Source organism: Lagenorhynchus albirostris, chromosome 7 (assembly GCF_949774975.1).
Source record: "Lagenorhynchus albirostris chromosome 7, mLagAlb1.1, whole genome shotgun sequence".
Classification (NCBI taxonomy): Eukaryota; Metazoa; Chordata; class Mammalia; order Artiodactyla; family Delphinidae; genus Lagenorhynchus; species Lagenorhynchus albirostris.
In genome coordinates, this window is record NC_083101.1 from 64,877,640 (window position 1) to 64,904,699 (window position 27,060).

At 37.0% G+C, this 27,060-nt stretch overlaps 1 protein-coding gene across 1 annotated transcript in view; it reads left to right on the forward strand.

Annotated features, from left to right (window-relative positions):
- The window catches only part of CCDC171 (coiled-coil domain containing 171), a 358,774-nt gene that overhangs the window by 53,787 nt on the left and 277,927 nt on the right, over window positions 1-27,060 (forward strand). Inside the window, exon 9 of the mRNA XM_060155104.1 lies at window positions 13,495-13,641. Coding sequence (XP_060011087.1) covers window positions 13,495-13,641 — 147 coding nt within the window. The remainder of the gene's footprint in view (window positions 1-13,494; window positions 13,642-27,060) is intronic.

The window sequence follows — 27,060 nt, forward strand, 5'->3', positions numbered from 1 at the left end:
GGCATTTTTGTCTGCATTAAAAACCTGTTCAGGCAGATATCATTTCCCCTCAATGATTTCCTTTTTTTAAATTGAATTATAGTTGATTTACAATGTCGCGCTATTTTCTGCTGTACAGCAGTGACTCAATTATACACAATATACATTTAAAAAATATTCTTTTCCATTATGGTTTATACCAGGAGATTGGATATACTTCCCTGTGCTCTGCAGTAGGACCCTCTTGTTTATCCATTCTAAATGGATAAATGCATCTACTAAACCCAAACTCCAGTCCATTCCTCTCCCTCCCCCACTTCCCCTTGGTAACTACAAGTCTGTTCTCTATGTCGGTGGGTCTGTTTCTGTTTTGTAGATAGCTTCATTTGTGCCATATTTTAGCCCTCAGTGATTTTCTTAAAGGCATCTGGGAACTTGTCTGCTGCCTCTTGGTTTTCAGAAGTTGCCTCTTCTGTTATCTTGGCATTTTTAAAGCCAAACCTCTTTTTAAAATTATCAAACCATTCTTTGCTGGCATTAAATTCTCCAGCTTTAGATCCTTCACCATCCTTTTGCTTTAAGTTGTCATATAGTGACTTCACTTTTTCTCGAACCATATTAGAGTCTATAGTTACGCCTTTCTCAGAGCAATGCTGCACCCAGGTACGCCTTTCTCAGAGCAATGCTGCACCCACATAAAAGCTGCCTTTTCTTTTTTTTTTTTATTGTGGTACGCGGGCCTCTCACTGTTGTGGCCTCTTCCGTTGCGGAGCACAGGCTCTGGACGCACAGGCTCAGCGGCCATGGCTCACGGGCCCAGCCGCTTCGCGGCATGTGGGATCTTCCCGGACCAGGGCACGAACCCGTGTCCCCTGCATAGGCAGGCAGACTCTCAACCACTGCGCCACCAGGGAAGCCCTAGATTTATATATTTTTTTATGGTAGTAAATGATAAAATAGATTAGAATCTACATATTTTATGCATTCTTGACATACATTTTTCTTATTTTTTTGATATTTCTAGGCTATGCAGTTTGTCTGTGAGTTTTTTCAACTTGTCACAAATCTCCAAAAAATTATCGAATGTGTTTATTGAAAAAAATCTACGTATAAATGGACCCATGCAGTTCAAACACATACCCATGTTGTTCAGGGGTCAACTGTGTATATAATATATATATATATATATATATATGTATGCATCTGTATACTTTTATACTATATTTTATTTCTTTATCCATTGATGGACATTAAGGTTATTTCCATGTCTTGGCTGTTGTATTGAGGTTGTTGATTTTCAAGGCCACCAGGAGTTGGGGGAAGGGAGTGTGGAATTAGGGCGAGTTTAAATGCTACAAAGCTTGCTATTCTTACTGAGATTCAGCTGATTTTCTTGAATAAATGCTGCTTAGATTATTGCAAGCTTTTGGTTAATTTTCAGTTATGAAAAATTTGATTTTGACATTTTTTGCCAGTGTTCTTGTTACTTTAATGGAGGAAAGAATTATTGGTGGTCCTTACTCTGCCTTTCTGGAACTTACTTATATTCTCTGAAGATATTCTGAAGTTTTCTTCTCTTTGTATATACTCCTCTCAGGGAATGATTTTGCCCTCCCCATTTGATTTAGATTCCATCTTTCATGTTGGGGAATTTTTTCAAGTACCGTGTTTTCTTATGTTTAAGAGTGAGGGACTGAAAAACTTATTAGAAGTTTTTGAGTGTTGGGTTAGCTCTTTCAACCATGATCTTCGCTCTAGGGTTGGTTATCTGGTGGATATTTGAAAGAGATAGATAAAATCCTACCCTCCCCAAATAACTTAAGAAGATGTAGGAAGTAGAAAACTTGATTGAGTCATTGTCAAAATTCCAGGCTCATACTGCTTCACCAATGAACAGAAAGAAACATTCAAGGAGCAAATAATTTCAGTCTTACATAAACTCTGCCAGAGAATGAAAAGAAAACTTGATAACATACCAAACTAATAATCTTGATACTAAACTGACAAGGATACAAGGAAAGATAATTATAGCCAATCTCACTCATGAATATAGGTGTAAAAATATTATACAGATTTTTAGCCAACTGAATGTAGCAAAATGGAAAAAAGATATAATCTAAAAAGCCTTTATACAAGAAATGCCAACTAAGTCTAACGTTAGAAAACCAATCAAGGTAATTTTAATTAATGTAATCTGTTAACTTTATTATGTAATATAAGTTTCTTGGGTATGTGAATAGAATTCCTAAAAACTACACTACACTGAGGAAAACAGTTTTTTTAGTAAAAACTATGTAGGTGTGTTTATATCCATATGTAATAATGTATAGTAATTATCACATAATATTAGTGACTACTTGACCTCTGCATTAAAACTGTGATTTTTAGGTCAGAATTTCATCTACATCTTGAAAGACTTATTTGAAAGCTGTTTGTTAAGTAATATTTAATATGTCAAGTATCACAAAGTAAAAGCCCTAACTGATCGGCCATTCATTTTCCAGTTCTTCTTTATAGGATTAAATTCAAACTCACATGAAACAATGGGCATACATTAGTGTAGTATTTGGAATGATTGTTTTCTTTCTATACTATTTATCAATAGAATGGGAATCACAAGTCATCTTTTCTTATAAATAAATCTTGTGAGACTTCCTGAATCCTTTAATTTCTTTTACCTGATTTAATAAATATTGTTTGAAATAATTGCCATCAACTAGGAGATAAGTGTTTTTGGTTATAGACTTTGTTCTTATTTCAAATTATTTGTGTTACTTTGTGATTGGCCTTGTAAATTGCTACTTATTCATTTTAATGTGTACACAGTAGTCTAAGTGAATGGTTGAAAGTTGGAGATTATGTATTTGTAAATCAAGAAGGCATGTATTTTAACAGTGGATTTGAATTAATACTATTGATTGCTTGAAGGAGGAGGTCCTATCATATAGAATAATAGTGGTATCTTATACTTGTGTAGTGCTTAATGGTCTTAAACGTGCTTTCATATATGAAGGTACTCTTATGATGTAATCAGATTACATAAGGCTGTTCATCATACCATTTGCTTCTGAATCCAGAGTGTTATGATAAAAACGGTGAGTGCTGTCTGTTGGTTGTAGGCAATGTTGGCACACTCGTGCTATGCTACATAGCTTTTGTTCTTATCTATGATAGTTTAAAGATTGAAAACATGTAAGTTGATGAACTTCTATTAAGGAGTTTCCATTACCTGCAGAAAATAATTCTTAAGAGTTCATGTGTACTTGGCTATAGAGTAGTAATTATAAATGAGGGGATGTGGAGAGAAGGAATTAAAGTAAATTTTGTTCTTCATCCTTTGACTGTGGACTATACTGCTGGTTACTTTCCAGACTAGAATCTTTTATAGAGAATTATACTTGGTGCTTGCAACATTCTCACTCAGATTCTGATGACACCTTTTGAGTGGCTAGGTATACCTGGATGCATGTATAAATATATGTTTGTATGTTCCTGAGTAAGATTATGCTGGTGAGGGGAAGGTGGGAAAAAGGGCTTTGTCAAAGACCTTAAGTAGGAAAGATGAATCTAGATTAGTTACTGTGGAAAATATCTTTGATATGTGTGTTAACTTTATATTTGAACTTCCATAAAATTCAACTCTGATTTCTGAGTTTAGTTGGAAAAGAAGATCGAGAGATTTAAGTAGAACTACCTGATGTTATTTTTCTTTCAGTAGTACAGCAAAGATTTAAAACTTGAACACTGAAGAGAAAATGAAATACAGCCATCTAGTGGCTGCAACTTAAAAAGCTCTAAGCATAGTTAAAGTACCGTGAGCTCACATAAAAATCTCTCAAGGGCCATTATTAGGCATTCAAGCTAATCATTCCTTATCACACAAAGGAGCAATACACATTTGTATTACTAAACATTTTAGTCAAATTTTAATAAGAAGGGAAAACCTAATATATGTCAGTTGAACTATAACATTATGTAAATACCCTCAGAGGTCATTTGAACTAGAGTAAAATTATAGTAAGCTATCTACATTTTCAGTTGTAATATATATTAATCAGATTTTCTCAACATCTTTATTGGAGTATAATTGCTTTACAATGTTGTGTTAGTTTCTGCTGTATAACAAAGTGAATCAGCTATATGTATACATATATCCCCATATCCCCTCCCTCTAGCATCTCCCTCCCACCCTCCCTATCCCACCCTTCTAGGGGGTCACCAAGCACCTAGGTGATCTCTGTGCTATGCAGCTGCTTCCCACTAGCTATTTTACATTTGGTAGTGTATATATGTCCATGCCACTCTGTCACTTCGTCCCAGCTTACCCATGCCCCTCCCCATGTCCTCAAGTCCATTCTGTACGTCTGCATCTTTATTTCTGACCTGCCCCTAGGTTTATCAGAACCGTATTTTTTTTTCTTAGATTCCATATATATCTGTCAGCATACAATATTTGTTTTTCTCTTTCTGACATACTTCACTCTGTTTGACAGACTCTAGGTCCATCCAACTCACTACAAATAACTCCATTTCATTTCTTTTTATGGCTGAGTAATATTCCATTGTATATATGTGCCACATCTTTTTTTTTTTTTGCGGTACGCGGGCCTCTCACTGCTGTGGCCTCTCCCATTGCGGAGCACAGGCTCTGGACGCGCAGGCCCAGAGGCCATGGCTCACGGGCCCAGCCACTCTGCGGCATGTGGGCTTTTCCCGGACCGGGGCACAAACCGTATCCCCTGCATCAGCAGGCAGACTCTCAACCACTGCGCCACCAGGGAAGCCCCACATCTTCTTTATCCATTCATCTGTTGATGGGCACTTAGGTTACTTCCATGTCCTGGCTACTGTAAATAGAGCTACAATGAACACTGGGGTGCATGACTCTTTTTGAATTATGGTTTTCTCAGGGTATATGCCCAATAGTGGGATTGCTGGGTCCTATGGTAGTTCTATTTTGAGTTTTTTAAGAAACCTCCAAACTGTTCTCCTTAGTGGCTGTATCAATTTACATTCCCACCAACAGTGCAAGAGGGTTCTATTTTCTCCACACCCTCTCCAGCATTTATTGTTCATAGATTTTCTGACGATGGCTCTTCTGACCAGTGTGAGTTGATACCTCATTGTTTTGATTTGCATTTATCTAATGATAAGTGATGTTGAGCATCCTTTCATGTATTTGTTGGCAACCTGTATATCTTGTTTGGAGAAATGTCTATTTAGGTCTTCTGCCCATTTTTTGATTAGGTTGTTCGTTTTTTTTTTTTTTTTAACATCTTTATTGGAGTATAATTGCTTTACAATGCTGTTACTTTCTGCTGTATAACAAAGTGAATCAGCTATACATATACATATATCCCCATATCTCCTCCCTGTTGTATCTGCCTCCCACCCTCCCTATCCCACCCCTCTAGGTGGTCACAAAGCACCGAGCTGATCTCCCTGTGCAATGCGGCTGCTTCCCACTAGCTATCTATTTTACATTTGGTGGTGTATATATGTCCATGCCACTCTCTCACTTTGTCTCAGCTTCCCCTTCCCCGTGTCCTCAAGTCCATTTTCTAGTAGGTCTGTGTCTTTTTTTTTTTTTAACATCTTTATTGGGGTATAATTGCTTTACAATGGTGTGTTAGTTTCTACTTAATAGCAAAGTGAATCAGTTATACATATACATATGTTCCCATATCTCTTCCCTCTTGTGTCTCCCTCCCTCCCACCCTCCCTATCCCACCCCTCCAGGCAGTCACAAAGCACCGAGCCAATACCCCTGTGCCATGCGGCTGCTTCCCACTACCTATCTACCTTACGTTTCGTAGTGTATATATGTCCATGCCTCTCTCTCGCCCTGTCACAGCTCACCCTTCCCCCTCCCCATATCCTTAAGTCTGTTCTCCAGTAGGTCTGTGTCTTTATTCCTGTCTTACCCCTAGGTTCTTCATGACATTTTTTTCTTAAATTCCATATATATGTGTTAGCATATGGTATTTGTTTTTTTCTTTCTGACTTACTTCTCTCTGTATGACAGACTCTAGGTCTATCCACCTCATTACAAATAGCTCAATTTCGTTTCTTTTTATGGCTGAGTAATATTCCATTGTATATATGTGCCACATCTTCTTTATCCATTCATCCGATGATGGGCACTTAGGTTGATTCCATCTCCTGGCTATTGTAAATAGAGCTGCAGTGAACATTTTGGTACATGACTCTTTTTGAATTATGGTTTTCTCAGGGTATATGCCCAGGAGTGGGATTGCTGGGTCATATGGTAGTTCTATTTGTAGTTTTTTAAGGAAGCTCCATACTGTTCTCCATAGTGGCTGTACCAATTCACATTCCCACCAGCAGTGCAAGAGTGTTCCCTTTTCTCCACACCCTCTCCAGCATTTATTGTTTGTAGATTTTTTGATGATGGCCATTCTGACTGGTGTGAGGTGATATCTCTTTGTAGTTTTGATTTGCATTTCTCTAATGATTAATGATGTTGAGCATTCTTTCATGTGTTTGTTGGCAATCTGTATATCTTCTTTGGAGAAATGTCTGTTTAGGTCTTCTGCCCATTTTTGGATTGGGGTGTTTGTTTTTTTGTTATTGAGCTGCATGAGCTGCTTGTAAATTTTGGAGATTAATCCTTTGTCAGTTGCTTCATTTGCAAATATTTTCTCCCATTCTGAGGGTTGTCTTTTCGTCTTGTTTATGGTTTCCTTTGCTGTGCAAAAGCTTTTAAGTTTCATTTAGTCCCATTTGTTTCTTTTTGTATTTATTTCCATTTCTCTAGGAGGTGGGTCAAAAAGGATCTTGCTGTGATTTATGTCATAGAGTGTTCTGCCTATGTTTTCCTCTAAGGGTTTTATAGTGTCTGGCCTTACATTTAGGTCTTTAATCCATGTTGAGTTTATTTTTGTGTATGGTGTTAGGGAGTGTTCTAATTTCATTCTTTCACATGTAGCTGTCCAGTTTTCCCAGCACCACTTATTGAAGAGGCTGTCTTTTCTCCATTATATACTTTTGCCTCCTTTATCAAAATTAAGGTGACCATATGTGCATGGTATCTCTGGGCATTCTATCCTGTTCCATTGGTCTATCTTTCTGTTTTTGTGCCAGTACCATACTGTCTTGATTTCTGTAGCTTTGCAGTATAGACTGAAGTCAGGGAGCCTGAGTCCTCCAGTTCCGTTCTTCCTTCTCAGGATTTCTTTGGCTATTCGGGGTCTTTTGTGTTTCCATACAAATTATGAAATTTTTTGTTCTAGTTCTGTGAAAAGTGCCATTGGTAGTTTGGTACGGATTGCACTGAATCTGTAGATTGCTTTGGGTAGTATAGTCATTTTCACAATGTGGATTCTTCCAATCCAGGAACATGGTATATCTCTCCATCTGTTGGTATCATCTTTAATTTCTTTCATCAGTGTCTTATAGTTTTCTGCATATAGGTCTTTTGTCTCCTTAGGTAGGTTTATTCCTAGGTATTTTATTCTTTTTGTTGCAGTGATAAATGGGAGTGTTTCCTTAATTTCTCTTTCAGATTTTTCATCATTAGTTTATAGGAATGAAAGAGATTTGTGTGCATTATTTCTGTATCCTGCTACTCTACCAAATTTGCTGGTTAGCTCTAGTAATTTTCTGATAGCATCTTTAGGATTCTGTATGTATAGTATCATACCATCTGCAAACAGTGACAGTTTTACTTCTTCTTTTCCGATTTGGCTTCCTGTTATTTCTTTTTCTTCTCTGATTGCTGTGGCTTAAACTTGCAAAACTATGTTGAATAAGAGTGGTGAGAGTGGGCAACCTTGTCTTATTCCTGATCTTAGAGGAAATGCTTTCAGTTTGTCACCATTGAGGACGATGTTGGCTGTGGGTTTGTCATATATGGCCTTTATTATGTTGAGGTAGGTTCCCTCTATGCCTACTTTCTGGAGAGTTTTTATCATAAATAGGTGTTGAATTTTGTCAAAAGCTTTTTCTGCATCTATTGAGAGTATCATATGGTTTTTCTCCTTCAGTTTGTTAATATGGTATATCACATTGAATGATTTGCATATATTGAAGAATCCTTGCATTCCTGGGATAAACCCCACTTGATCATGGTGTATGATCCTTTTAATGTGCTGTTGGATTCTGTTTCCCGGTATTTTGCTCAGGATTTTTGCATCTATGTTCATCAGTGTTACTGGCCTGTAGTTTTCTCTTTTCGTGACATCTTTGTCTGGTTTTGGTATCAGGGTGCTGGTGGCTTCGTAGATGAGTTTGGGAGTGCTCCTCCATCTGCTATATTTTGGAAGAGTTTGAGAAGGATGGGTGTTAGCTCTTCTCTCAATGTTTGATAGAATTCGCCTGTGAAGCCATCTGGTCCTGGACTTTTGTTTGTTGGAAGATTTTTAATCACTGTTTCAATTTCAGTACTTGTGATTGGTCTGTTTATATTTTCTATTTCTTCCTGGTTCAATCTCGGAAGGTTGTGCCTTTCTAAGAATTTGTCCATTTCTTCCAGGTTGTCCATTTTATTGGCATAGAGTTACTTGTAGTAATCTCTCCTGATCCTTTGTATTTCTGCAGTGTCAGTTGTTACTTCTCCTTCTTCATTTCTAATCCTGTTCATTTGAGTGTTCTCCCTTTTTTTCTTGATGAGCCTGGCTAATGGTTTATCAGTTTTGTTTATCTTCTCAACGAACCAGCTTTTAGTTTTATTGATCTTTGCTATTATTTTCTTCATTTCTTTTTCATTTATTTCTGATCTTTATGATTTCTTTCCTTCTGCTAACTTTGGGGTTTTTTGTTCTTCTTTCTCTAATATCTTTAGGTGTAAGGTTAGGTTGTTTATTTGAGGTTTTTCTTGTTGCTTGAGGTAGGATTGTATTGCTATACACTTCCCTCTTAAAACTGCTTTTGCTGCATCCTATAGGCTTTTGGTCGTCATGTTTTCATTTCATTTGTGTCTAGGTATTTTTTGATTTCCTCTTTGATTTCTTCAGTAGTCTCTTGGTTTCTTAGGAGCATAGTTTTTAATCCTCCATGTGTTCGTATTTTTTAGGTTTTTTCCCCGTAATTGATATTTAGTCTCATAGCTTTGTGGTCAGAAAAGATACTTGATATGATTTCAGTTTTCTCAAATTTACCAAGGCTTGATCTGTCACCCAGGTTATGGTCTATCCTGGAGAATGTTCCATGAGCACTTGAGAAGAAAGTGTATTCTGTTGTTTTGGATGGAATGTTCTATAAATATCAGTTAAGTCCATCTTGTGTAATGTGTCATTTAAAGCTTGTGTTTCCTTATTTATTTTCATTTCGGCTGATCTGTCCATTGGTGAAAGTGGGGTGTTAAAGTCCCCTACTATTCTTGTGTTACTGTCTATTTCCCCTTTTATGGCTGTTAGCATTTGCCTTATGTATTGAGGTGCTCCTATGTTGGGGGCATAAATGTTTACAATTGTTATATCGTCTTCTCGGATTGATTCCTTGATCATTATGTAGTGTCCTTCTTTGTCTCTTGTAATAGTCTTTATTTTAAAATCTATTTTGTCTGATAAGAGAACTGCTACTCCAACATTTTTTTTTTTTAAATGTATGTATTTATTTATTTATTTTTGGCTGTGTTGGGTCTTTGTTTCTGTGCGAGGGCTTTCTCCAGTTGAGGCGAGTGGGGGCCACTCTTCATCGCAGTGCGTGGGCCTCTCACTGTTGCAGCCTCTCACGTTGCGGAGCACAGGCTCCAGACGCGCAGGCTCAGTAGTTGTGTCTCACAGGCCTAGTTGCTCTGCGGCATGTGGGATCTTCCCACACCGGGGCTCGAACCCAAGTCCCCTGCATTGGCAGGCAGATTCCCAACCACTGAGCCACCAGGGAAGCCCCTCCAGCTTTCTTTTGATTTCCATTTTCGTGGAATATCTTTTTCCATCCCCTCACTTTCAGTCTGTATGTGTCCCTAGGTCTGAAGTGGGTCTCTGGTAGACAGCATATATACAGGTCTTGTTTTTGTATCCATTCAGCCAGTCTATGTCTTTTGGTTGGAGCAGTTAATCCATTTACATTTAAGGTAATTATTGATATATATGTTCCTATTACCATTTTCTTAATTGTTTTGGGTTTCTTTTTGTAGGTCTTTTCCTTCTCTTGTGTTTCCTGCCTAGAGAAGTTCCTTTTGCATTTGTTTTGAAGCTGGTTTGGTGGTGCTGAATTCTCTTAACTTTTACCTGTCAGTAAAGGTTTTAATTTCTCCATCAAATCTGAATGAGATCCTTGCTGGGTAGAGTAATCTTGGTTGTAGGTTTTTCCCTTTCATCACTTTAAATATGTCCTGCCACTCCCTTCTGACTTGCAGAGTTTCTGCTGAAAGATCAGCTGTTAACCTTTTGGGGATACCGTTGTATGTTACTTTTCCTTTGCTGCTTTTAATATTTTGTCTATGTATTTAATTTTTGATAGTTTGATTAATATGTGTCTTGGCGTGTTTCTTCTTGGATTTATGTTGTATGGGAGTCTCTGCGCTTCCTGGACCTGATTGACTGTTTCCTTTCCCATGTAAGGGAAGTTTTCAAGTATAATCTCTTCAAATATTTTCTCAGTCCCTTTCTTTTTCTCTTCTTCCTCTGGGATCCCTATAATTCGAATGTTGGTAAGTTTAATGTTGTCTCAGAGCTCTCTGAGACTGTCCTCAATTTTTTTCATTTTTTTCCTTTATTCTGCTCTGTGGTAGTTATTTCCATCATTTTATCTTCCAGGTCACTTATCCGTTCTTCTGCCTCAGTTATTCTGCTACTGCTTCCTTCTAGAGAATTTTTAATTTATTGTGTTATTTATCTTTGTTTGTTTGCTCTTTAGTTCTTCTAGGTCCTTGTTAAATGTTTCTTCTGTTTTCTCCCATCTATTTCCATGATTTTGTACTATCTTTACTATCATTACTCTGAATTCTATTTCAGGTAGACTGCCTATTTCCTCTTCATTTGTTTGGTCTGGTGGGTTTTTACCTTGCTCCTTCATCTGCTGCATATTTCTCTGTTTTCTCATTTTGTTTACTTGCTGTGTTTGGGGTCTCCTTTTCACAGGCTGCTGGCTCGTAGTTCCCTTGTTTTTGGTGTCTATCCCTAGTGGATGAGGTTAGTTGAGTTGCTTGTGTAGGCTTCCTGGTGGAGGGGACTGGTGCCTGTGTTCTGGTGGTTGGGGCTGGATGTTGTCTTTCTGGTGGGCATGACCGCATCTGGTGGTGTGTTTTGGGGTGTCTGTGACCTTATTATGATTTTAGGCAGCCTCTCTGCTAATGGGTGCAGTTGTGTTCCTGTCTTGCTAGTTGTTTGGCATGGGGTGTCCAGCACTGGAGCTTGCTTGCTGTTCGGTGGAGCTGTGACTTAGTGTTGAGACTGAGATCACTGGGAGAGCTGTAATCAATTTATATTACGTGGGGCTGGGAGGTCTGTGGTGGTCCAGTGTCCTGAACTCAGCTCTCCCACCTTGGAGGCTCAGGCCTGACACCGGGCTGGAGCACCATGACTCTGTCAGCCACACGGCTCAGAAGAAAAGGGAGAAAAAAAGAAAGTAAAAAAAATATTAACATAAAAAGAAAAATAGTAAAAAAAGAAGATAGCAACCAAACCAATAAACAAATCTACCAATGATAACAAGTGCTAAAAACTAAACTAAGGTAAACATGAAAATCAGTAACAAATCAGTCGCAGACAGCAAACGCCAAGTCTACAGTTGCTCTCAAAATCTGCTGCCTCAATTTTGGGGCGATTCGTCTATTTAGGTGTTCCACAGATTCAGGGTACCTCACGTTGATTGTGGAGACTTAATCCGCTGCTCCTGAGGCTGCATGGAGAAACTTCCCTTTCTCTTCTTTGTCCACACAACTCCTGGGGTTCTGCTTTGGCCCCACCTCTGCGTGTAGGTCTCTGTCAGTCATCTTTTCCCCACCCAGACAGGAGGGGGTTTAAGCAGCAGCTGATTAGGGGGCTCTGGCTCACTCAAGCCATGGGGAGGGAGGGGACAGTAGTCAGAACTGGAATGTGGGGTGAGCCTGTGGTGGCAGAAGCCAGCGTGACATTGCAACAGGCTGAGGTGTGCTGTGTGTTCTCCTGGGGAAGTTGTCTCTGGATCACGGGACCCTGGCAGTGGCGGTCTGCATAGCCTCCATGGGTGGGTTGTGTGTGTGTGGATAGTGACCTGTGCTTGCATACAGCATTCTTCATGGCTGCGTTAGCGTTTCATGCCCGTCTCTGGGGTCCGAGCTGATAGCCATGGCTCACGCCTGTCTCTGGAGCTTGTTTAGGCGGTGCTCTGCCTCCTGTGGGCAAATGGGGATGAATCCCGTCTCCTTGCGCACCCCGAAACAAGGGTCTCTTGCCTCTTTGGCAGGTCCAGACTTCTTCCCAGACTCCCTCCTGGCTAGCTGTGGTGCACTAGCACTCTCAGGCTGTCTTCATGCAGCCAACCCCAGTCCTCTCCCTGGGATCTGACCTCCGAAGCCCAAGCCTCAGCTCCCAGCCCCCACCCGCCCGACGGGTGAGCCAATAAGCCTCTCAGGCTGGTGAGTGCTGGTTGGCCCTGATCCTCTGTCAGGGAATCTCTCTGCTTTGCCCTCTGCACCCCTGTTGCTGTGCTTTCCTCCGTGGCTCCGAAGTTCCCCCCACACCTCGCCGTCTTCGCCAGTGAAGGGGCTTCCTAGTGTGTGGAAACTTTTCCTCCTTCTCAGCTCCCTCCCGGAGGTGCAGGTCCTGTCCCTATTCTTTTGTCTCTGCTTTTTCTTTTTTTCTTTTGCCCTACCCAGGTACATGGGGAGTTTCTTGCCTTTTGGGAGGTGTGAGGTCTTCTGTCAGCATTCAGTAGGTGTTCTGTAGTAGCTGTTCCATATGTAGATGTTTTTTTTCCTTTTTATTAATTTATTTTATTTATTTATTTTTGGCTGCACTGGATCTTCATTGTACGCATGGGCTTTCTCTAGTTGCGGTGAGCGGGGGCCACTCCTCGTTGCTTTGTACGGGCTTCTTATTGTGGTGGCTTCTCTTGTTGCAGAGCACGGTCTCTAGGTGCACGGGTTTCAGTAGTTGTGTCATGCAGGCTAACTAGTAGTGGCACGTGAGCTCTAGAGCACAGGCTCAGTAGTTGTGGCGCACGCGCATAGTTGCTTCGCGGCATGTGGGATCTTCCTGGACCCAGGCTCGAACCCATGTCCCCTGCATTGGCAGGTGGATTCCCAACCACTGCACCATCAGGGAAGCCCTAGATGTATTTATGATGTATTTGTGGGGAGGAAGGTGGTCTTCACGTCTTACTCCTCCGCCATCTTGAAGGTCCTTCCCTTATTTAGATTTTTTAAGTTGTAAAACTCCAGTAGCACTTTTTAAACACATGTATATTCTGAAACATCGCTAGAGAATATCTTGGCCTCTCTTGCTTATATAAATTAACCTATTATTATGGTTGAAGTACAGGTTTAGTTGCTTACTGTATTTTATAGAATAAATTTTAGTCATTGTTGGCTTATAAACTTTATTGATGCAAAAATGAACTATTTTCTAGGAGCAAGATAATGCTTTACAAAATATGCATGAGAAAGTAGAAAAATTAGAAGCCGAACACATGGAGTGCTCTGACCTTTTACGTCGACAGACAAGTGAACTCGAATTTAGCACTCAACGAGAGGAACGTCTTAGAAAAGAGTTTGAGGTATATTTTCTCATTCTTTTATAGCACATATATGATGGCTAGTTAGTTATTTAAGGACAAAGTTTTACTCTGTAATAAAATATAATTTTTTGACATTTATATATATTGAATATTGGCTTCCTTGAAAACTTTTGTATTTGAGTAAATTATATCTTGCTCCAAATTAAAAAAAAAACTATTCATTTTTAATAATTAATTGTCCTGGAATATTTGAAAAGTTTGAAGGTAATTGTTTATATTACAAGTTCGAGGAAGCAACACAAGAAAAGATATTAAATTCTAATTTTGTAGTTTGAATGCTATGTACTAGCTACATAGTTTTGTGGAGTGCTTTTCAGGTTAGACTTTATTTATTTTTATTTTTTTATAAATTTATTTTTATTTATATTACTTATTTTTGGCTATGTTGGGTCTTCATTGCTGCATGCGGGCTTTCTCTAGTTGTGGCGAGTGGGGGCTACTCTTCATTGCGTTGCATGGGCTTCTCATTGTGGTGGCTTCTCTTGTTGTGGAGTACAGGCTCTGGGCACATGAGCTTCAGTGGTTGTGACATGCGGCCTCAGTGGTTGTGGCTTGCGAGCTCTAGAGTGCAGGCTCGGTAGTTGTTGTGCATGGGCTTAGTTGCTCTGCAGCAAGTGGGATCTTCCTGGACCAGGGCTTGAACCTGTGTCCCCTGCATTGGCAGGAAGATTCTTAACCTCTGTGCCATGAGGGAAGTCCCCAGGTTAGACTTTAGATGGGAAAGGAGCATTAGTTTACAAATGAAAAAATATGATTTTTGTGAGTAAATGATACTGATAACCACTTTAATCTTGAGAGATAGCTAATTTATTTTTTAATTTTTAAAAAAAATTTTCTTTTGCTTTGTGGGAAATTAAGTATTTCAATAGATAAAGAAGTTTGTCTTAAACATAATTTATAATTCTTATAAAGTAAATAAACATTTATAAAGAGTATTTAATGATAAAATGCTGGAGGTACTCTCATTAAACTCACTTCTGTCAGTTAACACTGTGCTGAGAATTTTAGCCAAAGAAATATATAAAAGCAAGAACAGTGATAAAAAATTATAATTTTTGGAAAGAAGGGGGGTATGATTCTGATTATTTTCAGATGGTATGCTAATAACCCTAAATGGTCAAGAAACTCATCTTTGAAATTATTGACACTAGTAAGAACATTCAATAAGGAGGTCAAGAAGCAAATAATATATAGCAATTATGTTACACTCTAATATGCTAGTAATAATCAGAGAATAAGATACTAAAAAAGTTTTTGTCACCATAGTGACAAAAACAGGAATACAGTTAACAACAAATACGTTAAAAATTATGAAATTTAACTGAGAGTCTTAAAAGAAAATGATGAGACATTTTGGGAACCCTTAACAGTGTAAAGTTATGAATCCTCCCTAGATTATATTATGGGTTAAAGCAGTTCCAATCAAAGATTGAGTGGAATTATCTTGGGAAGACAGATTCTAAAGTTCATCCACATGAGGATCTATAAAACATTTTGGTAAGAGTAATGAGTGGGCACTTACTATACCAGAAGTTAGTACAGATTATAAAACTTCAGTAATATATCAATCGTGTTTTTTTGGTTGTATGCAACAGAAACCGACTTTGGTTAACATAAATAGGGAATTCAGTGGAAGAATATGGGAATCATATCCACAGAATCACAAGGAATGTTGGGGAATCAGCTTAGAAATCATATGAGTCCCAGAGCATCTCCAGAGTTCTTGGTAGCAGAAATGATAGATGAAGCTGAGGTGAATTGGTACCAATAGTTTTTATTCTTTTTGTAACTTTGGTCAGGATTCTAATCTGGAAGAGAACATTTGATTGAAAGAGGTAATTTGCCCCAAGTAAATTCCTCTAATTATGCTAAAATTAAAGCCCCCCAAATAAATTCTTATATAGAAATTAGGGTGCTGGTAAAAAAAGAAGGGGAAAGATTGTTGAGTGGCCAAAAAGTACAATACCTCTAAGACCAGACTTTCAATGTCAGAATTGAAAGGTCAGTAGTAGATTTGTAGAGTATATCATTTTAAATCAGTAAGGATAGGAAAAATTATTCAGTGAATTGTGTTGAAATGATTGGTTAACTATTTGGGACAAAATAAAATTAGATTCCTATCTTACATTATATTCTAAAATAAATTCCAGTTGGATTAAAAAGAGTGAAATATTAAAAACAATGATAAAATAAGAAGAAAATGTAGTTTAATTTTTTCTGCTCTCTGAGTCATTATGACTTACTACTAATCATAAAAACCAAGGAACAAAATATTTAGGAATGGATTTATAGCTTTGACTAGGAGAGATTAAAGTCATATGTAAGTAAAATCCCCACTTCGAATAAAAAGACAACCAAATGAGAAAAATATTTACAGCAAAGGGTAAATATATTTCTGTCTCTCTAAATCCCCTACTATTTGATAAGAGAAAGGACTTTATGAAAAAATCTACCAAGTAAATCAAAGAAGATATGAAAGAATAATTTCAGATGGATAACAAACATAGGAAAAATGCTCCACCTCACCATAATGTAAGAAAGACAGTAACACTCAAAATAAGATTAAAGAAAATGATAGTACCCAGCACTGGTGAGGGTGGTGTTAAAAATTCTTGTACCATGATGGTGGGTGTGTAAATTTTTAAAACCTTGAAGGAATTCTGTTTGGCTGCTTTATAGGGTCTGTTCTCAGAAAATTACCATGTTCTTCTGGGTCTCTCTCCTGTTCCATCTCCTCATTGCTTTCTAGGCATATGGCAAAGCTGTCACCTGGGGACTTTTTCATTATCCTGTGTTGGATCTTCAGTTTCTTAGGTCTCTTGCCTTCTTCACTTCGTTGGAGTACATAGACTAGTAGCTTCTAAAGAAAGGGTGTATGGGAGCTAAGTTTTATTTGATCTTGCATATCTGAACATGATTTTTTTAATCAATAAAGTATTAAAGTATATAGAATTTGGCTGAATATAGAATTTTAGGATGGAATTCTTTCTTTCAGAATTTAAAGGCCTTGCCTCCCTCGTTCCCAGTCTCTTCTGTCACTGTTGAGAGGCCTGATGTTATTCTTGTTTGTGTTCCCTTGTGGTGACCCTTTTCTCACTCTTCCTCTCTGAAAGTTTTCCTGTTTCTCTATTTTTTTTTTTTTTTTCCTGCGGTACGCGGGCCTCTCACTGTTGTGGCCTCTCCCGTTGCGGAGCACAGGCTCTGGACGCGCAGGCTCAGCAGCCATGGCTCACAGGCCTAGCCGCTCTGCAGCATGTGGGATCTTCCCGGAGCGGGGCACGAACCCGTGTCCCCTGCATCGGCAGGCGGACTCTCAACCACTGCGCCACCAGGGAAGCCCTCTTTTTTTTTTAAGACTTTTTTTCTTCCAGTTAGTGAGATATAATCGACATACACCGCTGTATAAGCTTAAGGTATAGAGCATAATTATTGATTTACATACATCATGCAGTGATTATGAAAATAAGTTTGGTGAACATCTATCATCTCATATAGATAAAAAATTAAAGAAACAGAAAAAACCAGTTTTTTCTTATGATGAGAACTCTTAGGAATAACTCTTAGCAACTTTCATATATAACATACAGCAGTATTAATTATGTATAACATGTTACACATTACATCCGTAGTACTTATTTATCTTATAACTGGAAGTTTGTACCTTTCACTGCCTTCATCCAGTTACCCCTCCCCTCACCCCTCTGCCTCTGGTAACCATAAATCTGATCTCTTTTTCTATGAGGTTGATTGTTTTTGAAGTATAATTGACCTACAACACTATGTGACTTCCTATTACACAACATAGTGATTTGATATTTCTATACATTTCAAAATGATCACCGTAAGTCTGGTTATGATTTGTCAACACACAAAAAATATTACCTAGTTACTGGCTATATTCCCTACCCTATACATTTCATACCTGTGACTCATTTATTTTGCAGCTGAGAGTTTGTACCTCTTAATCGCCTTCACCTGTATCTTTCTTCCCCTCCCATGCCCTACCCTCTGACAATCACCTGTTCTCTGTAGCTGTAACTGTTTTTGTTTTGTCATGTTTGTTCATTTGTTTTGCATTTTTAGATTCCACATGTAAGTGAAATCATATAGTATTTGTCTTTCTCTGTCTGACTTATTTCACTTAGGTTAATACCCTCTAGGTCCATCCATGTTGTTGCAAATATCAAGATTTCATTCTTTTTATCGATGAGTAATATTGCATTATATATGTATATAAAATGATATATATATATGATATATATATATATATGATATATATATATCTCACATCTTTATCCATTCATCTGTTGGTGGGCACCTAGTTTGCTACCATAGCTTTGCTGTTGTGAATAATGCTGCAGTGAACATAGGGGTGCATATATCTTTTTTTTTTTTTTTTTTTTTTGCGGTATGTGGTCCTCTCACTGCTGTGGCCTCTGCCGTTGCAGAGCACACTGTGCCACCAGGGAAGCCCCATATATCTTTTCTAAGTAGTGTTTTTGTTTTCTTTGGATAAATACCAAAAAGCGGGATTGCTGGATCATATGGTAGTTTTATTTTTTTATTTTTCTATTTTTAATTTTTTGAGGACTCTCCATACTATTTTCCATAGTGGTTGTACCAGTTTACATTCTCACCCATTGTGCATGAGGGTTCCCTTTTTTTTTTTTCACTTTTTGTAAATAGAAAACTTTAAATATTAAAAAAGGTAGACAGCATAGTACAGTAATGGTACCCATCACCAGCTTCAAAAATTTTTCATTTAGGGCTTCCCTGGCGGTGCAGTGGTTGAGAGTCCGCCTGCCGATGCAGGGGACACGGGTTCGTGCCCCGCTCCGGGAGGATGCCACATGCCGCGGAGCGGCTGGGCCTGTGAGCCATGGCCGCTGAGCCTGCGTGTCCGGAGCCTGTGCCCCGCAATGGGAGAGGCCACAACAGTGACAGGCCTGCGTACCAAAAAAAAAAAAAATTATTCATTTATGGGTTATCTTGAATCATTCATACCCCTATTCACTTTCCTTCTTCCCATATTATATTGAAACAAATCCCAGGCATCATATCATTTTAACCATAAATATTTCTAAAAAATAAGGGGCCTTTTATTTAGAACCACGTTATCAATATCAAACTTAAATTAACAGTAGTTACTTAATATAATCAAATATCCAGATATTATTTAAATTTCATATTGCTACATATATGGCATAAAAATGTATGTATGATTACAGTTTGTTTGAATCACAATCCCTAGTAGGTCTACACATTATAATTGGTTGATATATCTCTTAAGTCTCTCAATCTATAGGTTCTCCATCTATAGCTTTCTTTTTCCCTTGTATTTGTGAAGACACCAAGCTATTTCTGCTATAGAGTTCCCACTAACTATAAAATTTCAGAACATCAAAGATAAACAATGATTCTTAGTATAGATTTTTTTTGTGTTCAGTGTGCAGGGCATTTGGTGGCCATTTTAGTTAGGAGACTCATGATCTTTATTTTGTGTAATTCTCTTGTGTTATTTCTTCATAATTTCCTGCTCAGGGTTTTTTTATTCTCTCTTTCTTGGGTTTTTAATGGTTCAGTTGGTAGGCCAACTGGTTGATGTTTTGCTTTTCTTACCTTTTGTTGTCTTTCTCTTTGTATTTTTGTTGTTGTTGGTTCGTGGGAGATTTACTTGACTTTTCTAATCTTCTAATTGAATATTTTATGTTTTCTTTTTAGTTTCTGAGGGCTCTTGTTCTCTGTACCATTTTTATAGCATCCTGATCCTATATCATGACTACTGTATTCATTTGTTTATTCAGAAAACCTCGAGAGTGTCAGGCACACTTTTGGGTGTTTGAGGCATAGCAGTGAACAAAACAAAGCTTCTTCCCTCTTGAAATTGACACTCTTGTCAGGGAGAATCACACATGAAATGAAATAGAATTTGATAAGCCCTATGGAGAAGAATAAAGGAGACGAGGGGAGTAATAAATGGTGGGGTGGAATGGTTACCTTCTTGTGTTAGTGGTCAAGGAAGCCTGACTTGATAAGATGGCATTTGAGCAGAGACCTGAAGGAAGAAAGGGATTGAGCCATGTGGCTATCTGGAGGAAGAGATTCTAGGTAGAAGGAATAGAAAGTGTAAAGGCCATGAGATGCGAGTGTGCTTGGAAAGTTTGAGGAATAGCAAGTAGGCCATTGTGATTGAAATGTATTGAGCAAGAGAGAGACTAGTAGGGTGTAGAGAATGGTAGGCAGATGTTATAGAGTCTTGAAGGTCTTTTGGAGTTCATTGTAAGAACTTTGGCTTTCTTTCTGAGATGGAAAGCCATTGAAAGGTTTTAAGCAGAGGAATGACATGTCCCCTCTAATTTGTTTTAAAAGCATCATTCTGTATACTCCTTGAAAGACAGATTGTAAGAGGCCATTTAGGAAACTATTAAAGTAATTACGTGAGAGATTATGGTGCTTTAGACCGAAGTAGTGGTAGAGGAGGTAGTCAGATTTGTATGTGTTTTGGAAGATAGAACCAGTAGGATTTGCAGATTTATTGGACATGGCTTGTGAGAGAAAAAGAAAGGGAGTAAAAGATAATGCCAAAGATTTTGGCTTGAGCCTTTGGGGGAATGGCACTGTCATTTACTCAACCTGGCCAAGAATGCAAGTGGAGTAAATTCAGGAGAGATGAGGAGTTTGGTTTTAGAGATGTTAAATTTGACATGCCCGTTAGACATCCATGTGGAGATGTTGAGTAGGCAGTTGAATGTAAGTATTGGCCTTAGGGAAATCTTACTGTAGAGTGATGAGATGTGCCAAATATTTCATTGGGAAGTGGTGAAATGTTACAATCCATAGGACTTTTCTCTTTGTTTCTACAAGGAGTGACCTGCTAGTTTCCTCTTTGGTGGTTATTAAATGGAAGAAAGAAATGGAGGAAAAATCTGTTTCATACTATTCAGTATACAGAATTTCCCCTGGCTTCAGTCTTGTACACCAACCCCCCTACCCCTGCTCTGCCCACCCCATGTATCTCTATGTCCAACCTTGGCTTCAGAGTGACATTTTCCAGATAATAAACCTCCAGTTTGTGAGTTTGTGTAGCGGTTGGTGGGGGGGTAGTTGTAGGCTAATTAGGGTGGAGGTGGATGCCTGCAGGTTAAACTCTTCATACTGATGATTTAAAAAAAAACCAAATTTTACTGAGATATAATTTGCATGCTACAAATACACCCATTTATAGGGTACAATTCAGTGGTTTTTAGTATATTCACAGAGTTGTACAGCTATCACTACAGTCGATTGGAGCATGTTTTCATCACCTCAGTAAGAAACCTCACACCCATTAGCTATCACTCTCCTCTTTCCCCATTCCTCTCATCCCTAAAAAAACATTAATTTACTTCTGCTTGTATATATTTGCCTGTTCTGAACATTTCATATTAGTGGAATCATGCAATATGTGGTCTTTGGTGATTTTTTTTCACATAACAGGATGTTTTAAGGATTCATCCATGTTGTATCATGTATCAGCACTTCATTTCTCTTTATTACTAAATAATCTCCCATTGTGTTATAGACCACATTTTGTATATCCATTCATTAGTTGATAGACATTTATGCTGTTTTCCCTTTTTGGCTATCATGAATAATGCCTCCGTGAACATTTGTGTACAAGTTTTTGTGTGGCCATGTTTTCAGTTTCACCTAGGAGTGGGCATGCTAGGTGACATATCTCTATGTTTAACTTTTTGAGGGTCTGTCAGACTGTTTTGCATAGTGGAGGCACCATTTTACATCCCCAGCAGCAATGCATGAGGGTTCCAGTGTCTTCAGATCCTCACCAATACTTGTTATTATTAGTCTTTCTAATTATAACCACTTTAGTGGGTGTATAATGGTATTTCGTGGTTTTGCTTTGCATTTCTCTGATGAGTGATGATGCTGAATATCATTTCATGTGCTTATTGGCCATTTGTATATCGTTGGAGAAATAGTTATTCAGATCCATTATACATTTTTAATGGGTTCTTTGTGTTATATGATTGTCAGATGTTTTAATAGGGAAAACGGGGTGTGGAGTGTATAGGAACTCTCAGTAATAATGCCAGATTATGAACTTGAACTTGACAAAGATAAATTACTCATACGCTTACCACATATGGTCTAATTTTATATGAGGTTAGAGAAAGAAATTTAAAAGTGAGATTATATTCCAAGTAATATTTTTAGCTTATTTGTCATTTGTGCTGAACATTTTTTCAGGCCAGAAAATTCAGGAGTGCATCATCATATTTTATATCATCATTTTTAATATCATGTGGTTTGTGGATGGCCTATTAGAAAAGGATTAGAATAAAGTTCTGAATATACTTAGAATTTAAAAAGATCATTTAGAAGTCACTTTAGGATGCTATAAAACTCTATGATCATCACTAAAAACATTTTAATTGCCTTATAGGTATGAAGAAGTGCTAGGTAACAGTGATTTTTGTTGATAAGATTCTTGATAAGTCACTTTTGACTCAATTGAGGTAGTGTCTAATGCCTAAACTTTAGGATTTGTTTTTGGATAAATCAGTATTGATTTATTTTCTTGTAAAATACTTACTTGCCCCAATTTCTTTTTTTTTTGTAATTGATTAATGTTGTAAATATAAAATTGTTTTAGACTAGTTTTATATTGAGTTTTTTCTTAGCTACTCTGTAAATACTTTTGATAATACCAGGTCTCTGCTTTGGGGGAATTTGAAGCTTTGAGGGTATCCAGAGAGTCTAGTTTTATTCTATTTATAAGAATTTTCTAAGTGGACAAGTATAGTCCTGTGACTTACCTACAGTTCTTCATGTTTAGACACCTTACAAATTTTTGCTTTATATTTAAGTGAATGTATTTTGTATTGGCTCTTTGACCAGGTGATGACATAATGAAGGAGAAGTTAAATTCCTAGAGAGCAGTTTATGTAGTTTAAAATTCAGTTGCGGAGACATTAAGTACTAGTAATTCTAGGCGCTTATAATCATCATTGGTATTTTTAAAAAAGGATTAATATAAAATAAAATAATAATAAAGAGGAAAATTGTTAAAATTTTAATTTAATAGAACACATGATTTAATGTCAGTAATATCAGACTAAGGCAACTAATAGATGTTTAGCCTAATAAATGTTTTAAATTTTAATGAAACTTCAACAGTTACATTTCATGAAGAGGTGATTTCGTTATGTGCCTGGGCCAAAGAAGTTTATATATATGTGTGTGTGTGTGTGTGTGTGTGCATAAAAATTTAAAAAAATCTGATATGTTATAGACCATTGTGTGGCTTAATCATCTTAACATGGATCAGTGTTTTCTTAGATTAAAAAAATAACAAATTCCCAATCCAATTTTCTAAATGTGGTGCTGGATACCAGAGAACCAAGGGAAAAGTGAACTGAAAAAAGAAATATCCGTGGCTTTTATAAACCTCTTTACAACTAGGGGAGGTTTTTTTTTTTTTTTTTAATCATGGGAAATAAGTTTAACTCAATAAGAAAAGAGAAAAGAGAAGATGCAAACCTAATTCTGAGTGAACTGAAGAATCTTGTGAAGATTACAGTGGAGAGAGAGCAGTCTTTGAAAATAAATTCTGAATTGCTTCTGTCAGTCATATTCTATATTATGGTAACGTAAAGAAGGGTAGAATGTAGTTTTTTACTTATACATATACCATACTCAAGTGAAAAAGGAAAAGAAAAATGATTCTCACCTTTTGTGTTGTCCGTGAAGCAATCGCATATGAATCATCTTTTTAAAGCCATCATGTGTTTGTAGGAATGATTTTTAAACACCTGTTTGTGTTGATTACCAACTATAAAAGGTAAATAAATCACCTGGGTTATACTATTGTGCTTATAAGTATTATACATTTTTGTATTTATGTTCATAATGGATTTTAAAACTGGAAGTTCATTAAAAATTCTGTTAATTACTGAAGTTTTTACTGCTAGAAAAGATAAAGATGATTTTAAAGATGCTAAATTAATTTATTACCATGCCAAACAGAATTTGTGGCTTGTAAATTCTGTTCCTTAGAGATTCTGACTCTCTAAGATATCTTTTTTGGTAACAAAAAATACTTTGAGATCTTCAGTTTAAGAGCTCTAAGTATAGTAACTACTTTTGTTTTCTCCTACACAGGTAGGGAATAAGGATTGTAGTTAATTGTCATTAATTGTTAACACACATTTAATATATTATTTACAACCACTAAAATATAATACATATACTTACCACTAAAATAACCATTATAGAATTAATCAGTCCCTTAGAATCATCTTTTTGAAGATGGATTATTACTATATTGGTTACTTGTAAGAGTTTTCATTAATGGGAAATATCAGATGATAAAATCTGGAACAATAGTTAAATAAACAACCATTTCCTATTTATACAGCTATTGATATTCTGGGGTAAACTTTGTACAACTGTTTTGGAAACAGTACTACCTAACACACTACTGAGAAGTCTTTGATTGGTAGGTACTTGTGTGATATTTCCTCCCTTATTTTTCTTGATGTCCATTTTAGTGGGCTAAATTTCATATATCAAGGTTTTTCTGCTTGACTAATCCCTTTAAGTTCATATATATCCTCTGGGCTGGGCATATTCTATTTGGGGAGGCAAGAATGTAGTAGGAGCTGCTTTTGCCCAGTGTCTCAGCAAATTCCTTGAACACATATGTTTTCATAATTTTTGTGAAACTTTGAACAGGCCCATGGAAGCCATGGGAGCAGATGTGGTGTGGAGAACAAATGTGGTCTGGATGTGTTTCATTAGTTCTGCTTGTGAGTTGGAGTTGGCGGCTCATGCCCTGTGTTATGATAAAATAATGTTTTCTATGTTACCTTCTTCAAAGAATGAACACTCACTTTTCTTAAGTGGAGTAGACTGTCTAACTGGGCTTATTGTGATTTAGTGAGATACAAATCATAAAATAAAAAAAATTGTACCCATACAATGAACACAGAATTTACTGGAATAAAAATAAAAAAATTTGGGTACAATGAACACAGCATTTACTGGAATAAAAATCTCTTGGCAGTATATTGCAGTCAGAAAGGACGTGACAGCCAGCTAATAAATGATAAAATATGTGATCATTTTGTGTCACATAAAGAACTCTGATGTTCATAGTATTAGGGAACAGACAGTGTGTAATCCTTGTACTACAGGCAAATTTATATATAGTTAAATTGGCCGGGGGTATATATGAATTTGTGTTGGATTTTGTACTTTAATCTGAATTCTCTTATGCTTTCTGCTCTTGCTATGTTGATTATATTAGGATTGGAGATAATGATTGTTGTACTAGTTCTCTTATTGGAGAAAAATATTTGTGAACAGCAAGTTGATGTTCCTCTAGCACCCTCTGCTGGAGATAAGAATTAATTCACCAGACTAGAAGATTTTTAAAAAATATTTATTAGGAGGGCTTTAATTATGTCAACAAAACACACTCTTGAAGAAATTTGTTTAAATATGTGAAGATTTTTTTTGCTGTCCTTACTGATTAATTTATTGTTTTAGTAATTAATAAACAGTTTATAAATTTGTTTTCTTCTGGACATTTCATTTAAAACAGGAAGGTATGGAAATAAAGGTGGGATCTCTGGTTTATTATTTCAACCCGTTTGATTTTGGTTTAGGCAGAAAAAAAAGTCTTCGTGACTTTTGGAGTGAAATCAGATAAATTGATTCATATGACAACATGTACATGAAAAATGAAAATTTTGCCTCTTTTATCATGGAATCACTGAATATTCTGTATTTTAATAAAATAACACTTATTTTGACAAAACTATATAAATGCCTTTTGGAATATAAAAGAATATATTAACATTATTAGACTGGTTTCTTCTATTTGCCCTTTATTAGCTTTTTGCCTGTTTTGATCCTTTATTCTCAATGTCTATGGGTTATTTCCTTGACACTGGTTAGACTTCTGACTTGCAGAACCTAACACAAGTATTTTGAATATTGAGAAAGTTGACTTTAGTTCTTCAAGGACAGGAACTTCATCTTGTGGCATTACATTAAAAAAAATTTTTTTTTTTTACTAGTATTGGCCCTACCTAGGGTAATACTCATTTTAATCTGGCTAACCATTAAGAATTTTTCTGATCTAGTATGTATCACCTTCGTACCTACAACCAGTGGGGATCCCTTGTTCTAGGATTCAAAGTCAGCATTGAGAGGAACTTTTAAACAGAAATGAAGAAGCTTGACATAGGTGGCGGTCACTTCTTTGAAATGTCATTGGTTCTTACACTTAGGGATTCTTTTTATTTTTTATTGAGATATAGTTCACGTAGTATTGAATACACTCTTTTAAAGTATGCAGTTCAGGGTTATGAAACCATTGCCACTATCTGATTCTGGAACATTCTTATCACCCCAATAAGAAACTTTATGCCCATTAGCAGTCAGTGCTCATTCCTTCCTTCCCCTGTCCCCAGCTTTTGGAAACCACTCATACACTTTCTATCTCTCTGGATTTGCCTATTCTGGCCATTTCATATAAATGAAGTCATTTAATATGTGGTCTTTTGTGTCTGGCATCTTTCGCTTAACATATATTTTCAAGGTTAATCTATGTTGTGGCATGTGTTGGTACTTAATTCCTTTTTATGGCTGAATAATATTCCATTGTATGGATATACCACATTTTGTTTATCCATTCATCAGTTGATGGGCACTGGGTTTTTTTTCACCTTTTTTGTGTTTATGCTCTGCACTGTAGCAGACATTATAGGAACATGTTTTGCTCAAGGAAAAGTGTAGTCATTTCTCACTTATCCACAGACCACTTGATTAGTTTTTGGATTATCCTATTTTTATTTATGCCCCTTCTGGTTGTGATACATTACCATCTCTGTATGCAAAAAAGAAATGGTGGGAGAAAAGAGGAAAAATCAAACTAATCAAGCCGAGCATTTAAAAAAAAAAAAACTATAGCTAAGGCTAAATGACAGAGTAAATATAACGAATAGAAACATTTCTTGCCCAAATTTTATCTAAGAAAGGAAAAGAAATTACTATTGTCTTTCTCTTTCACTGTTGAACTATCTATATTTGACAGACAGGACTCTAGGTGTGGCGGGGCTGACTCCAGCTTGAAAAACTAATAAATTAGACTTTGTCATAACAAAAACTTTTGCTATGTGAAAGACACTAACGTTAAGAGAATGAAAAGACAGGCTGTAGACAATATTTGGGAGTAAATATTTGCAAATCACGTACCCAACAAATGACTTGTATCCAGATTATATAATGAATTTTCAAGATTCAATAATAAAAAAACAAACAGCCCAATTAAAAAATGAGAAAAAGGGGCTTCCCTGGTGGCGTAGTGGTTGAGAGTCCGCCTGCCGATGC